Source organism: Ahaetulla prasina, chromosome 2 (genome assembly GCF_028640845.1).
Source record: "Ahaetulla prasina isolate Xishuangbanna chromosome 2, ASM2864084v1, whole genome shotgun sequence".
NCBI lineage: Eukaryota > Metazoa > Chordata > Lepidosauria > Squamata > Colubridae > Ahaetulla > Ahaetulla prasina.
This window is the reverse complement of record NC_080540.1, coordinates 174228128-174244715: the sequence shown is the minus strand read 5'-3', so window position 1 is coordinate 174244715 and position 16588 is coordinate 174228128. Positions and strand designations below refer to the sequence as shown.

General features: G+C 41.0%; 1 protein-coding gene across 2 annotated transcripts in view; it reads right to left on the bottom strand.

Annotated features, from left to right (window-relative positions):
* GRIPAP1 (GRIP1 associated protein 1) overlaps window positions 1–16588 on the bottom strand; it is an 80458-nt gene that overhangs the window by 47298 nt on the left and 16572 nt on the right. The window contains exons 12-14 of one of the 2 annotated variants that reach the window (XM_058171841.1): window positions 16240–16317; window positions 6307–6399; window positions 429–563 (exon numbers count right to left, since the gene is read on the bottom strand). In XM_058171841.1, the coding sequence (XP_058027824.1) occupies window positions 429–563; window positions 6307–6399; window positions 16240–16317 (306 nt within the window). The remainder of the gene's footprint in view (window positions 1–428; window positions 564–6306; window positions 6400–16239; window positions 16318–16588) is intronic. The other variant, XM_058171842.1, reaches the window with a different exon arrangement.

Sequence of the window (16588 nt, the reverse complement as noted above, 5' to 3'; positions counted from 1 at the left end):
ATGCAGTTCCTACAGGAAGCGATACATGTGCTCACCAAGGTCTGCACAAAACCATGCAGGTCGCTGCATTTTGTACCAATTGGAGCTTCCGGATGCTTTTCAGGGGCAGCCCCACGTACAGCATGTTGCAATAGTTAAGATGGGAGGTGACTAGGGCATGAGTGACCCTGAGTAGGGATTGAGATCACTGGCAAAAGGGCACGAGAGGTAGCAAAACAGTGCTACCTCTCATGCCATAAATATTTAACTGCTTGCTCCTTCTTTCTCCCCGCACCATAAAGGTTCAAAATGGGGCATTTTACAAAGTGTGCTCAAGGGCGATAGTGGAAGGAAATACAGAACATGCAAATAGTTGGCTGGGCCTTGTAAGCAGCAGCATGATGCTTGGGCTGTCACAGGGCCTGTATGGACCTTATGCCTTGGCCCACCTGCAATTGTGTGTTGAGGTCATCCCGCTGGGCAGCCAATGCCTCCTTCTCATTCTGACGCTGCTGTAGCTCATCTCCCAATGCTGCCACCTGTTCTCGCATCAAATTCATTTCTTGAGTCTTAGATGTCTGGATCTACAGGGCAAGAATGCAGCAGGACAAGGGAGGAAGGAAAAAGTTAACAGTCCTTTCAGAAAATCACATGGCACTGTGACCTACCCTCCAAAAAGGACCCCTGGCAAGGCTGTGGGTTTTCTTTTTCCTTAAAAAAGAACGACAAACCATAGATTTTCCCCCCCTGCCAAGCACCCAAGCACATTTCCACACGCCACCGAGCTCTCATGTATTTTCTTTATTATTTTTTTAGTTTCACAAGAATATTTTTAATTCACTGTACGTGTAAAAATGAAGGATGCTGCTCTGTTACCCACTGCACACAATCATCTCACTTCACGCTTAATTGAAGTTTACAAACCTGCTTCAAATTCCACTGACAATAGGAATTATTATGATTAATTATAATGGGTGCACATACATTTCTTAACAACAGAGCAATCAAATGAAATGAGAAACTGGGAGAACTGCATGGTTTTGCCACTGATTCCTAGTCTCCTAATCTTGGACAGGATTGTTATCTCTGTATCAAGCCTCATTAGTTTAGTCTCTATGAAAACCCAGGAGAAAAGTGTTTTTGATATAGATGAATTTTTAAGTATTTTTTAAGTGAAAAAATTAGCCTGATTTTTTTCCCTTTTTTTCTTTTTCTTTTACTTAGTCTATATTCCAGAATGTGGAACTATGGAATTTATATAAATTATGCTAATTTGCTAATTTGTTGTTGAATAAGAATTCTTAGCACCAGCACATTTTTATCGGTTTGCATAGAATTATCAAAATAATCAGAAATACCGAGTGATTTCTGACTAACCGGGTTTCATTTTTAAAAGGTAAATTATAGCTTTTATAATTATGTTATCATGTATAACTTGCCTTTAAAAACTAAAACTTGGCTAATCAGAAATTGCTCTGAGCTTTGGGCCTACCGAAAAGAAAGTATTCTTAAAGAGATTTGTAGTACTTTTAAGCATGAAAAGTATCTAAGCATCTTTTTTTCCGCGCAGGACTGGCACAGAATTTTTAGAACTTTTATTATTGGGTTTTAAATTTTAATTGCGTTTTATCGTTTTAAATGTATTTTAAATTGGGGCCATATTTAATAAGTTTTTTAATTATTGATTTTATTTGTATTGTATTTACTTATTGTTGTTTTATTTGGCTGTGAACCGCCCTGAGTCCTTCGGGAGAAGGGCGGTATAAAAATTAAATTATTATTATTATTATTATTATTATTATGAAATATAGTGTAGTTCTTGCAATATCATAGATTCCAAGTGTTTTTATTCCCATTTTTCTTTAAAATGTAATTATTATCCAAAAGGTGCTAAAATACAGGTCACTTTCATTTCTGCAATGGCATCAACAATATTCGAACCACCTTTCCTCCACATTCTCTTAAACCAGCCTTCTCCAATCTACAGCCTTCCAGATGTGGACGGAGAATAAGTCTCATAATTTCCAACTTATTTATTTATTTATTTATTTATTTATTTTATTTTATTTTTATACCGCCCTTCTCCCGAAGGACTCAGGGCGGTGTACAGGCATAATAAAACCGACAATACAATATAAAGTTTAAAATACGATTTAAAAAACTTATTTTAAATTAGCCCAATGATTAAAATTTACCATACTAAAAAACCCCGTTTAAAATTAATAAATTTAAACAATTAAAATCCCAATTTAAGCCAGCCCCGCGCGGATAAAAAGATGAGTCTTGAGTTCGCGACGAAATGTCCGAAGGTCGGGTATTTGGCGTAAACCCGGGGGAAGCTCGTTCCAGAGAGTGGGAGCCCCCACAGAGAAGGCCCTTCCCCTGGGGGCCGCCAGCCGACATTGTTTGGCGGACGGCACCCGGAGAAGTCCCTCTCTATGGGAGCGTACGGGTCGGTGGGAGGCATGTGGTAACAGCAGGCGGTCCCGTAAGTACCCAGGTCCTAAGCCATGGAGCGATTTAAAGGTCATAACCAACACCTTAAAGTGCACGCGGAAGGCCACAGGCAGCCAGTGCAGACTGCGCAGGAGCGGTGTTACATGGGAGCTACGCGTAGCTCCCTCTATAACCCGCGCAGCTGCATTCTGGACTAACTGAAGCCTCCGAGCGCACTTCAAGGGGAGCCCCATGTAGAGAGCATTACAGTAATCCAAGCGAGAGGTAACGAGCGCATGAGTGACTGTGAATAAGGCATCCCGATCAAGGAAGGCGCAACTGCGAACCAGGCGAACCTGGTGGAAGGCCCTCCTGGAGACGGCCGTCAAATGGTCTTCAAACGACAGCCGATCATCCAGGAGGACACCCAAGTTGCGCACCCTATCCTTTGGGGCCAGTAACTCGCCTCCAACAGCCAGCTGCGGCTGCAGCTGACTGAATCGGGGTGCCGGCATCCACAGCCACTCCGTCTTGGAGGGATTAAGCTTGAGCCTGTTTCTCCCCATCCAGACCCGTACAGCTTCCAAACACCGGGACAGCACTTCGGCAGCTTCGCTGGGGTGGTCCGGGGTGGAAAATACAGCTGGGTGTCATCAGCGTACTGCTGGTATCTCACCCGAAACCACTGATGATCTCACCCAGCGGCTTCATGTAGATGTTGAACAGCAGGCGAGAGAATCGACCCTGTGGGACCCCACAAGTGAGGCTCCTCGCGGTCGACCTCTGCCCCCTGTCAACACCGTCTGCGACCGGTCAGAGAGATAGGAGGAGAACCACCGATATCGGTGCCTCCACTCCCAATCTCCCCAACCGGCGCAGCAGGATACCATGATCGATGGTATCGAGCCGCTGAGAGGTCTAATAGGACCAGGGCAGAGGAATATCCCGTCCCTGGCCCTCCAGAGATCATCCACCAATGCGACCAAAGCTGTCTCCGTGCTGTATCCGGGTCGGAAGCCGGACTGGAACGGGTCTAGATAGACATCTTCATCCAGGTGTTGGGGCAGCTGTCGCGCCACCGCACTCTCTACAACCTTCGCAACAAAGCGAAGGTTGGAGACCGACGATAGTTACCCAAAATAGCTGGGTCCAAAGAGGCTTCTTAAGGAGGGTCTCACCACCGCCTCTTTCAAGGCGGCAGGAAAACCCCATCCAACAAAGAAGCGTTGATAATCCTCTGAGCCAGCCTCGTGTCACCGCCTGAGTGGCCAGTACCAGCCAGGAAGGACACGGTCCAGTAAACATGTCGTGCCGTGAAGCCTCCCCAACAACCTGTCCACGTCCTCGGGAGCCACAGGGTCAAACTCATCCCAAATGTGCTCAACAAGACGTGCCTCCTCTCCCTCGCTTGGATCATCCCAAATTCGGTCCAGACCGTCCCTCAGCTGAGCGATTTTATCGTATAGATAACCACTAAACTCCTCGGCTCGTCCCTGCAAAGGGTCATCCCGCACCTCTTGATGTAGGAGAGAGCGGGTCACCCGAAACAGGGCGGCCGGGCGGTTATCTGCCGACGCAATGAGGGTGGAGGCGTAGGAGCGCCTCGCTTCCCTCATTGCCACTAGGTAGGTCCTAGAATAGGTCCTAACTAGTGTCCGATCAGCTTCGGAGCGACTGGACCTCCAGGTGCTCTCTAGGCGTCTTCTCCGGCGTTTCATCTCCCTCAGCCCCTCGGAGAACCAAGGGGCCGGACGAGATCTACGCCGGGTCAGAGGCCGCAAAGGCGCGACACGGTCCAGGGCCCCGGCCGCGGCCCGCTCCCAGGCCACGACCAGTTCCTCAGTCATGCCGTGGGCCAGATCCTCAGGGAATGGCCCAAGCTCCGTCTGGAACCTCTCAGGGTCCATCAGGTGCCTGGGACGGAACCACCGTATAGGTTCCGTCTCCCTGCGGTGGTGAATGGCGGTTCGGAAGTCTAGGCGAAGGAGAAAATGATCCGACCATGACATTGGTTCTGTTACTAAATCGTCTAATACCAGATCATTTAACCACTGTCCAGAGATATAAATCAGATCCAGCATGCCTCCCCCCATGTGCGTAGGGCCATCATTTACTCGAATCAGGTCCAAGGCCGTCATGGAAGCCTGGAACTCCCGAGCTGCCGTCGATGACAAGCCGACTGATGGCAAGTTGAAATCCCCCATGACTATAAGTCTGGGGGTCTCAACCGCCACAGCAGCCAGTACCTCCAACAGCTCGGGCAGGGCTGTGGTCACGCAGCAAGGAGCCAGGTACGCGATCAACAAGCCCAACTGATTCCTATGGCCCCACCTCACATAGAGGATTCACAGCCGGCGATCTGAGGCACAGTGGCCTCCTCGGCTCTAGATCTTCCTTAATAACAACCGCCACCCCCACCCCTACCTTGGGCCTCGGCTGATGAAATGCTCGGAAACCTGGAGGCACAACTCAACAAGGCACCCCTCCGGGCCCAACCAGGTCTCCGTAATACCCATAAGGTCCATGGACTCCCCTGAATAAGATCGCAGATCAGGGGAGCTTTATTAGCCACGGACCGGGCATTACATAACATCAGCCGAAGATCCAAGCTCTGAGGATCATGGCCACCCGAGGAACGGGTAGGGACTGGGGGGCCGGGGCACGCGATCGCTTTCAGACATCGAACGCGGGCTCCCACAACTCGCACGGCCCCTCCCCGCCATATCTGCCTCTCCCACTTACCGTACAGATCGAACATCCCTCTAAACCTGGAACGTCCTCCCCCCCTGCCTTCAGACAAGATGGAATGGTGTCGCGAACTAGCACAGGGGCTGGATCCCTCCCCGACGGGTTCTCACCCCCACCCATCGAATCCCTCCCCCCCCTTAAAAAACCCTTATTTAAAAAACGATTTAAAAAACCCCACAGATTCTTCTTCCTCGCATGTCTTACACCTACAGTTTGGGAAAGCTCAAAGTGCTGGAAGAAGTGTCAGGTCTAAGGTAATGTGCCAATAATGGCAGGTTTTCATACAGCAGGTGTGATCGTTGGCACAATCTATCCATGTCTTAAGATAGGAAAAAGGAATCTTGTCCTGTCGTGAATGACAAACCTAGCATCTGTGATATTTTCATCTTCCTTTTCACCATAGCTCCTAATCCCCAAGAACAGACACGCACAACACAGAGAGAGAAAGAGAGAGAATTACAATGCAATCTCAGTCACTTTCTCCTAAGGTGACTCAGGCCACTTCACAGCAGGACAACACAACTCACTTCAACAGAGCATTCCCCTCAAACACTTAGATGCTTATTTTGGACAAGCCATGAGGAATTCCTGTTGTTTAAAGGCACGAAACAAGTAAAAATTGTAGGCTTCATATAGGCTTAACCTTGTTTGTTTGTTTGTTTGTTTGTTTTTTTAAAAAAAACAATTCTTCCATAGCCTGGAAAAAAGAAATCTGGTCCCAAATCTTTCTATGACACAGTCGTGGGTTGTGTTACTGCTACTTTCATTGCAACTCTTAGCCACTCAAAAAAGTTGCAGGTCCCTGGGCTTAAATAGCTGCTCATCCTTGCTAAAGAGACGCACTCTGTGGTTGTGCACTGATGAACCTGTCTATTCTTACCCTAACTTATTCAATAGGAAATGTTGAAAATGGGTGCACATCTCACACATACACAGTATACTGGATGAAGGGAGGAATGTAAATGCAGTAAATAAAACAGGAATTCTTCACACCGCATTGTTGCTGGTCATTTAGCCTCCCTTATGCTGTAAATATAATATACATACCCCCCCTTGTAAAAAGTCACAGCCTTTAGTTTCATCACCCTCATCACCACCTTCTAGTCCCCCTGACCATTTGGCTCAGAAGGCAGAACCTGGTACCTGTTCTAAGGCTGCAAGGTTGGTTCTCAGAGCATCATTTTCAGACAGAATGGTCTCAACCTGTTCCTGGCTCTCCGCACTTTGGCACGCAACCTGAGGGCCCATGAAGGATAGAATGGGCAACGGAAAGGAAGGAAGGAAAGAATGAGAGGCAGAGGGGAGGGAGCAAAAGCAGGAGGGGAGGAGAAAATAAGGATTAAAAATAGAGCAAAACATGGAACTAGCAGTCTTGGGCAAGGGTTGTGATTTGTTTTTATTTTGTTTTTAGAGAAAGCAAGCTTGGAAACCAAATTTTAAAAAGAGGCACATCAATTGCAATGAAAATAAAGCAATTAACGAAATGAACCACATTTCATTTACAATTACAAGGACAAGACACAGTTATTAGACTCAACATAATCGCCAAACCTGTTTGAGAAAAGAAGGTTAATACAAGGAAAGCAAATTAAGAGGCGCGAAAGGTCCATGGGAGAACAGGAATCTAAGAGAAGAAATGGGACCATTAAATAGAAAGGAAGAGAGTAATTTCAGTATTAAGTTCCTAATACTAAGAGCTATGAAGTATCAGGACAGGTCTCCTGGGAAAGACACCTCCCTTCAAATAAATAAGGGGAGGACACCCTAAATTTAGCCAACAACTTATTATACATTATGATTGAAGCAATGTGTGCAACCATTTCGGCTATAAATTACTATATTTGAAGGAAAAAGATTTCCAGAAAGTATTCAAATAAACCAGGGGTCAGCAACCTGCGGCTCTGGAGCCGCATGTGGCTCTTTCATTCCTCTGCTGAGGCTCCCTGTTGCCAGTTGGCTCCACAATTGATAGGGCTTTTCCATAGGACAAGTAGAGGAAAAAAGATGCCATGCTAGGAAGAGACTCTATGGGGGAACCGGACTTCCGATTGGCAGAGGAAAAAGGATGCCACACTAGGAGGAGATTCTATGGTGGGGGAACTGGACTTCCGGTCGGCTCCAGAATTGAATAGGGGGCTTCCGGTTAGGACCTTTGTGGCTCTTTGAGTGTTTAAGGTTGCTGACCCCTGAAATACACTGTTGGGCCTGGGTTAGGCCCTTCCACCTACAAATTGATCCTCATTATCTGTAATTTCTAAAGCAATATTAAATTGCAGTGGCCCTGAATATTAAAGCATTGTACTATTAAATAAGGGGCTCTTAGTCAGACCTACAAAATATAAAGGGTAGTCAAGAGTGTGTAGTTGTGCCCAAGCCAAGAAATAAGTAGAACCAAGGGCTGTGATTGACAGGCAGATATTAGGAGTTCTGTCTTTCGACACACAATGTCATTTTAAATAGATATTACATACCTCTGGCATGACCTTTTTCTATATATTTTCTGCACATTTTTATTCCTTCAGATATTTCACACACCTACATCTTTTTCGGACCACACTTGCTAAGAACCAGTGTGTTCCACCATTATGAAGTAGACAAACTGTAATCAAAGAAGCTAAATATGCTGACAAAGTTTTAACAGACTTGAAGAAAATCCCCAAATCCAATTCAAGAATCAGAGAGAAGTGGGGTGTGGAAACTAGTCACATCCAGGGGTGTAATGGGAACCTGCCCACTTTAGATCACTACCCTAAGTTTTGTCCCCAGTTCCCCAAACACTGTTTAGCACTTGCTGTGACAGTAGGCAAACCGGGACAGTTTCAGATGCTAATCTGATAGGGTAGCCAGTCATTTGGATTTTCTTATTAAGTTAGTTAGATTGGCTTCTGGTATGAATTAAAATCTATTTTACAAAAGTCTTAATTCAGGGCTGGGAAATCAATCACACAAGATGCTCATGACAAGATTTAACAGTTGGCTAATGCTCTGAGTTTCACAACCAGGATGGTCATGGCCTGTATAAGCAATGGTATACAGTAAACACAGCTTCTGTTTATTAAAAAGAGTAAAATCTTTTAACATTGTGACATATGGGTTGGAAAAGTATTCAAGAAGCATATGATAAAAAATCCCAAAGATGGAGATTTTTTAGTGGTTAGAGAAGACCCAGGATCAGTGACTCTCATGACGATACCAATGGCTGAGGTCCATACGCCAAAAGAATCAGCCTGGGATTTGCTGAAGTGTTGCATAGTCTTTTCAAAATGTCAAGCTCATCTCTTGACTGAAAAAATAAAGTTTAGAATGCACCCTAAATGTAAGTTAAAACAGACAGGATGTGAAACTCAACTTTTAGGAAAAGAAATCCTTTAGAGATTTTAGAAATCAATGCACAATAACAAAAAGCAAAAACTGAAAATTTAAGAAGCAGCTTCGTTTCCTACAAAAATATGTTAATTAAATAGTCTAATGAACAGATTCACTGTATATATTTTTCCCTCACTTTTTTGAATAAATCATTACAAGATAGCATACAATTAAAACAAGGATACAACTCTAATCTCTGATCCTGATACACAAATTGATAAGGATGAGCATAGGAGTAGTTGTAGGAAGCACAATCACTTTGGTATCAGACATTATAGCTCTGCTTTTTAATTACACCATCCTGATTATCTTTTCTGTTCCTTTTCCTAAAAATCTGTGATATTTCTGAAAACAATGAAATTCTCTATCTACAACAACAATGCTGTTTTCATTACTGTGTATATTTGGAAAATTAAACTAATATGAATGCATTGAATTGGGATTGACAGTCCATCTTGGCCAGAGGTGTATACTACAGTACAAATAAGTTTTTGAATTAGATGTTTGGACCAGTGAGAAAATACTAGAAATGGAGCCAAATATGAAGAAAAAAGGTGCAAAAGAAAGAAGTGGAAAGAGAAGGATTTGGAAAGAATAAAACTCTTGGTAATGTATATGCTTATGATCCTAAACGAAGTAAGTCAGAAATTCTCATTTATAGCTTTATTTATAAGTTACAAAATAATTATGTTATCAATAAGGAATAAATGGTAAAGAGGGATTTAGCCTCACATGAGCATGTCCCAAAAGTGCTTTTTCAAGAGGCAACTGGACTTTTTAAATTTTTATTTGAAGACACCAAAGTCCACATTTTGGATAGAGAGGACTGCTGGTTTCAAAGAGGAGTCAAAGAGGCCATCTATGTCAAAACTGAACAGTCCTCTCTCAACAGAGGGGGAGGGATGCAACATCATCTATCTCCAGTCTACAACACAGTCCTTTCAACAGTTCCAAGAGAGCTCCACACCCATTGCACTACTCATCTGACCCTGAGGACAAAGATAAATCTCTAGGTGGCCTCAACAAGAAAGCAAATGACCAGCTGTCTGTAAGGAGTATAAATCTTTCCATTCCCCTCCATTCAGTCAGAGCTGAAGAAGCTTCTTAGATGAGAAGTGAAACGTCTTCAAAGAAAAATAAGAAAGTCCAGTTGCCTCTTGAAAGTGCACCTTTGGGACAGCTATGACCTGGATGTCTGAGAATCTCCATTGACATTCACATGAGCACAGAACAATAGATTCACAAATTAATCCACTTTATATTCCAATCTGAATATCTTCCAGGAAATTACAACACTATAGCAAACAGCTTATCTCAGCCTCTGTCTGCCATTTTGACAAACAATATGAAAAAAATGGATAAAAGTATAATTGCACAAATAGCTTCAACCACTCAAGAATGACTGCATTTTTAGAATGGACCGCAGCTTTGAAGGCCAATGATATACCTTTGACTCAAAGTATATTATCATCCAAAGATGGTAATGCAGTGTTCAAATACTAGAACTTTTATGATCATGCTAGATAGCCCATCATCCATGGGGCCATCTTTACCGGATTCCTCGATGCCTTCAACAGTGATAGAAATGCTAATATTCAGCCTTCACTGGAAAAGCTGGTATACATTCAGAGATCAGCCTTGAAAATAGCCCACGTTAAACTGGGCTATAGTTAAACTGGGCTACAGTTAAACATCAGCACAGGAAATGTTTTATGACATTTTGTATTAATGTTTAATAAAAATTTGCCGAATTTCAATTCCATGGGAGTCATGGATCCCAGTTTTTGGACGCATTTTGTAAGTTAGCCTGTTTTGTAAGTTAGCCCATTAGCATCACTGTTATCCTTTGGTGCATTGTTTTCCGCAATTGAAGGTTATTGGCATGAGAGTTTTAGTAATGCATAGATCTAAGTGGATAACTGGTATAGATCTACAAGTTATCCATTTACAATGTTGAGGAAGATGAAAGCAATACTAGCTAGACCTACAAAGGTCACAAGGACATCATGTTCAAAACACATTCCAGATAAAACTGCTAGTTTTCTACAAGGTATCAATAATAACAATTATTATTATTATTATTATTATTATTATTATTATTATTATTATTATTATTATTATTATTATTATTATTATTATTATTATTATTATTATTATTGTTTTCAGTAGGGATTCCCAAAGAGATCCACGAGATAATTTTGCTTTAAAATTAAGGGAACTTTGAATAATCAAACTGGAAAAGTTAATGGTGCTATAGCTTGAAAAGTTATCTTCTGATAGAACAACGATAGATGAAATATCCAATTCATGGCTGCTATGTATTTTTTTTCCAGTAAAGAGAAAAATAATAGTTTAAAATGGAATACTGCTTACTTCACTTGAAGTAGAGCAGCACTTCCATCACAATGGTATAAAACACAAAACTGGGTCTTTATAACATCCAAGATGAAATGGCTTAGGGGAAGAATAAACAAAGCGGTAAAATAAATGTTACAATAAACTACCATCCAATACCAAATTGGACGAAGCTCCAGCCAGTCTATGAAATCCCATTTGCGTACCAAAGCGCATGGCAAAGAAGATGTAAGGCCTCAAAAAAGTATCACTGGCAACATCTTACAAGGTTTCCCATAGCAACTCATTGTGAGGATAAAGTTATGTGTAACTGTGCCCAGAGAACCAGCATAGGCTTAGGCAACATGTGAATCTTTAAAAGGGAATCAAAGAATATGGCTTTCAAGTAGAACTTGAATTATACTTGAAATCGGGAGCCAACCTTTCGCCCCACCAATCCAGGGGCACACTGAATTTTGGTGGTATATTGGGGGCGGGCTGAGGGTCATCTCCCTCCTACATACACACATAATTTTTATTAAGAATGTTTATTAGAATAGTAAAATCTAATACAATCTGAACTTAGAGAAAGAAAAGAGAATAAAATACAATGCAAGGAAAAAGAAAAGAAAAGTAGAAATATAATAAAGAAACAGTGAAGATTCTTTAATTCTTAACATTATGATTAAATTATCTTCAGTTCAGGATTAAAGGGCAGACTCATCCGGCATTTTCAAAATTGTTATTCCAAAGATCTCTAATAGCTTAAAAATAGTTAATGATCAATTACCAAAAGTGATTAGAAAATGAGGTTTGCAAACTTGGCGTCCTTTAAAAGTTTCTGCTGCAATTGTAAACAAGATGGCTAATCTCATTGTTGCTGTGGGAAACCACTGTTTGTACTGATAGTCCTCAACTTACAACCACAACTGCATCCTTAACATCCCCTGAAAAAAAATTAGCCTCACCTATGCATCATGACACCACCAATTTCCTATCATTGGAAGATTCTGAGGAAAAAGTACAACTCTCAAAACCTCAAATATTGCCCCATCCCTGCTTTAAGATGAGAAAGTGGGCTTCAGTACTATGGACTTGGATGAATTATCTGAAATTCAAGGCAATTCAGTTACAGTATATTTTGTGATGGGAAATAAAGTATTTAGAGCATCTCCAAGCATATATCAAGATAAGAGCTGGCTTCAAATGAGGATGCTAAGGATGTATTTTGCTCTATTTTCTAGCTTTGGCACTGCTGAAAAGACAGAAGGAAAAAAATGAACAAAAGTCACCAACTGATCGTCCAAATACATGTGAACCTCCAAACGATTTAAAATTTTCATTTTTTGAGATTTTAGTTGAACTTTGCAGTCCTATTTCTAGTTACAAAAGCAGGTAATAACAGTAAGTAACACTCTTAGGAATGTCTGTATCTCATGATTAAAATAAAACTGATGAACTCTTGACATGTGAAAATCCTTCGGAGCTACATGGTCCATTCACCAGAGATGAATTACCCTTCAGAACAAAAAGTTGCAACTAGGTTTTTGTTGATCAAATATTGTAAATCAAAAATCAATTCGGGGCCGGGTGAGTCGCTTTTATAGTAAGAAATTAGCTTTAAGCATTGCTCAAGAAATGTTGGGGAGAGGAGGAACAAAAGGAGAACATAGTAACAGTTCTCAAGAAGGAGGAATCGAATAGCAAATGGAAAGGAAAAGAAAGAAATATTAAGACTATTTCATACTAAATAGCATCTGAGTGAAATAAGTGTTCTGAACTGTCTCTTTTCAAAAAGAAAGAGCTTATCCATTACGTATAGTTTTACATAGGAAATTCAGCGTTTTACATCATATGCTCCTTGGATGAAATTAAACCTAAGGTAGCAAGTTGTGTAGAAGAAATGAAGATTCTGATGCAACATTCTCAAAATAGCATGGTCCCCAAATCTACAGAGAAAACATGTTGAATATCCTCTCTGGAGAAACAACCAGTGAATTTGGTATATGAAGTTAATACTGACAAAGGGAACATGAGAGAGAGAAAGAGAGAGAGAGAGAGAGAATGCACATCAAAATTCCTTTAAAAATACATAGATGGTTTTGCATACATCTTTCTCTCCTATCTCTTTCCATCCTTCTATTTGAGTGAAGCCTGATTGATGCAGTGGCGTTTTCCCAATGCCGACTTTTTCAAAAGATTTAAGACAATCGGATTGATTTTTATTTGCCATAGGTTGAGAGTGGAGAAAATCCTTTGAGATTAAAAAAAAAAAAACTTCTTCCCCTACCAGCATAACCTCAAAACCTGAAATTACTTCCCCTTTTCATTCAGAGCCATCAAGAACAACCCCATGTAGAAAAAAAGAGAGAGAGATTATAAACAGAAAAGCTTGCACTATAAAAGAATTAAAACCACTGAATGGAAGTTATTCCCATGTGCAGCATATCATTTTATTAAAAGGGAAGGTACTAGCAGTGCTCTCCAGATTATTTGGACTATTCTCCCATCACTACAACCATGGCCAAAAATTAGAGATTATACAAGTATATTGTTACACTTTAACTCCCTACAACAATAAATCTGGCTTCTCTGCTCTCTCAACTCTTTATATTGGAATTAGTTTCTTCTTGTGCTGACAGAATACATATATACACAGCAAGCATAACCTACATATAGGTCAATGCTCTGGTTTAAATTCTAGGGAGCTGGGATCTGTTCAGATAACAATTCTCATTAACTGCTATACTAGCTTCACTTTGCTTCTTAAATACTTAACAGCGTTATAGATTTTCCCCATCTTTTGCAGCCTGTAGGATGGTTCACTGCTCAGCTCTGCTACTGATTCTGTAATAATGGATTTATCAGATTAGTATGATGCTGAATCTAGCCATCAGCGTACAAATATGATGTCCATTCTCACATCAGATTACATAAGAACAGGGATTAAAATTTCTATGGTAAACAATGTAACTATGTACTATGTAAAGTATCATAGTAAAGGGTCCACGATAACATATTCAATGTTAAACAAAATAAAGAACAGTCACCCCCAATGACATTGCAATAGATAAAATAGATGCTGGTTGATTATAATCTCATTGCCATGTATAAGCTCAGACAATATCACAACATACAACTGTAACTACCCATACAATTTATATTCAACCAATACTATCATCCACAAACACCCTTCAGTTCTGATTCTCTTACAGGGACCATCCCAGAAACACAATGCGGCGGAACAATCTTTGAGTTGGGGAGACAATATGTGAATTCAGGTTCATAGCAGACAACTGCCTTCTGCAATCTTCTGACGTTTTAGCACATTCACATAATTTTACATTTATATATGCTTACGACTGAACACAAGGCATCACTCAAATGAAGAAAGGATAGCCAAGAGGAGTTCATTCAATAAAGCAATACATAGCCTTGTCTGAAATTGCATCATTTTCAATATGGGGCAAATGAATGATATAAACCAATTGGATATAGTATGTGTCTCCCCACTGAGACTAGAGATGTACTCACAGGACAGTGATACAACAGCCTACTTAAGATGGGGAGGGAGTATTTTTACAGCAACTTTCCATTATTTATAGTTAATTCTTTTGGAGTATTATTTCAACAACTGCCATTAATAGTGTTCAAATTTTAAGTCTCAGGTTTCTATTTTTTTCCATACATAATGTAATTTCATATTTAACTATTCAATAGGTTTTATTAGGTTCAGTTGGATTTACTGACAAGGAAGTATCTAGAGAAAGATAACCCCATCCCCATCAGCAAATCAAGATTTCTTTTTATAAAGTACCAAGTACTATGGAGACATTGCATGCTCTGTCTGCAAATACACAGACAGACAGACAAGATAGATATAAAACCATACTGGATCAACATAATTCACACACCCACACATAAGAGTATGGCAAGAATAGGAATAGAATGCCAATGTGCAACTTACTAAATTAAATGGAAAGAACAGCAGGCAAATTATTTTATGGAAAGTAAGATCACAGTGCCAAAAAAAACAGATGAATCTCTACCGAAGTAACTCGGTGAACTAATAGGGGTAGGTTGTATCAACACTGCAGCTAGCCAACCCATTTGACCGTCAGCCATATGGCTTGCTTTATTTATATATTACCCACATATAAGGATCACCACACGTCTTGGAGTGCACAGTCTAAAAACAGCCATAAGATAGTACATAATATGAACAATATAACATAACATGAGATCACAATGGGGATTTTGAATGCCAGCAAGCAAACCCTGCCCCTGCCCTCCTCCAATCTCCCCATGGGGCGAGCACTTGAAGGATCCTCTGTCTGCTTCACACAGATTCTACCTGGAGGAAAGGAGCCCAGAAGTAGCAAGAGTTCAAGTGTATAGAGTTTATATGTGATCATCAGCGCTCTGAATTGAGCCAGAAACCAACAGCAGCCGGGGGTAGCTCAAATAGGAGTTATCCTGCTGAACTGGCTAGTACTAGACAGCCAGAAGGCACTTTGGAATCACTTTCCAGGGCAGCCCTATATAAAGTAAATGACAGAAGTCTTGCTGAGAGATAAGGCACTGTCTTTATTATCTCCTGATCCAACCAGAGCTGTCAAAGGCCTCTTTTTTTTACATTTCAGGCTTCACTAAGATGATTCATTCTAAATGTTTTAGATTCCTATTAGCCTCAATCACTAGGCCAATGATCAGGGATGATTAACAATTAGGGAAGTTTGGTTCAACCATCTACAGGACTTTGGGCTGACCTTTGTCACAGTAGCATAGGAGAAAACTACAGAACATAATAACAAACACAGACATATATTTGTTTTACTTCAAAAGATCACACATCTCCAGCTTTTATGACCTGAGAACATTTTATCATTAGAAACATAAATCTTTGTCCATGCCTACAAAAGCAAAATCAGAATTTCACATTGTCTAGAACTCCTAATGCCAACTGTATTCAAATAGCACAATTAATACAAGCCATGTAATTCTGCTTCTTTGGTGGCAAATCTGAACCACCTTATAATAAACTTTGAAACCATATGTGGCCAAAACCAGAATCCATTCAGGGAGCTCCCTGGGTATCTGTTACTTCTAATGCAATACACTTATCATCTTATTTCAAGAACAGGCATAAGTGTCTATGCATACGCTTTTCATATGCCATTAGCTCCAGTAACCCAGTACCGCTTGAGACTGATGGGAGCTATAAGCCTAACCCCCCAAAGCAGAAACAGAGATTCAATTCTCTGCAAAGGCCTACAATATCAGAAAGTAAACATCTTGTCAAAATTATAGTTTGAGGCAGATCAGAGATTCTTAACAAAGGGGGGGGGGGAAGAGATAAGTAGAAGGGTCACTCACCTGGTCCTGCAGAGTCCGAAGAGCCAATTCATGTTCTTTTTGACCAGTCTGCAATTGGTCCTTTAATTCCAAGAAGCCCTGAGAAAGAAGGAACACATTTTACCAGAGAAATAACATAAAAGGAAGATTTCTCTGTTGCATTAAATTCCACTAGGATCACACCCTGGATGGAGACAACCATGCCCATAAAAATTATCAGGTGGAATCAATAAATCTCAGAACCATTAAAAAGATAAAAGCATAGATTCCTTCCTTTCTCAGGGAAAACGGAGGAGGGAATCCTATTTTCTAGAGCAGGAAACAAATGGCCCATTATTTTTAGCTATATTTATGCTTTATCCACTTTAAC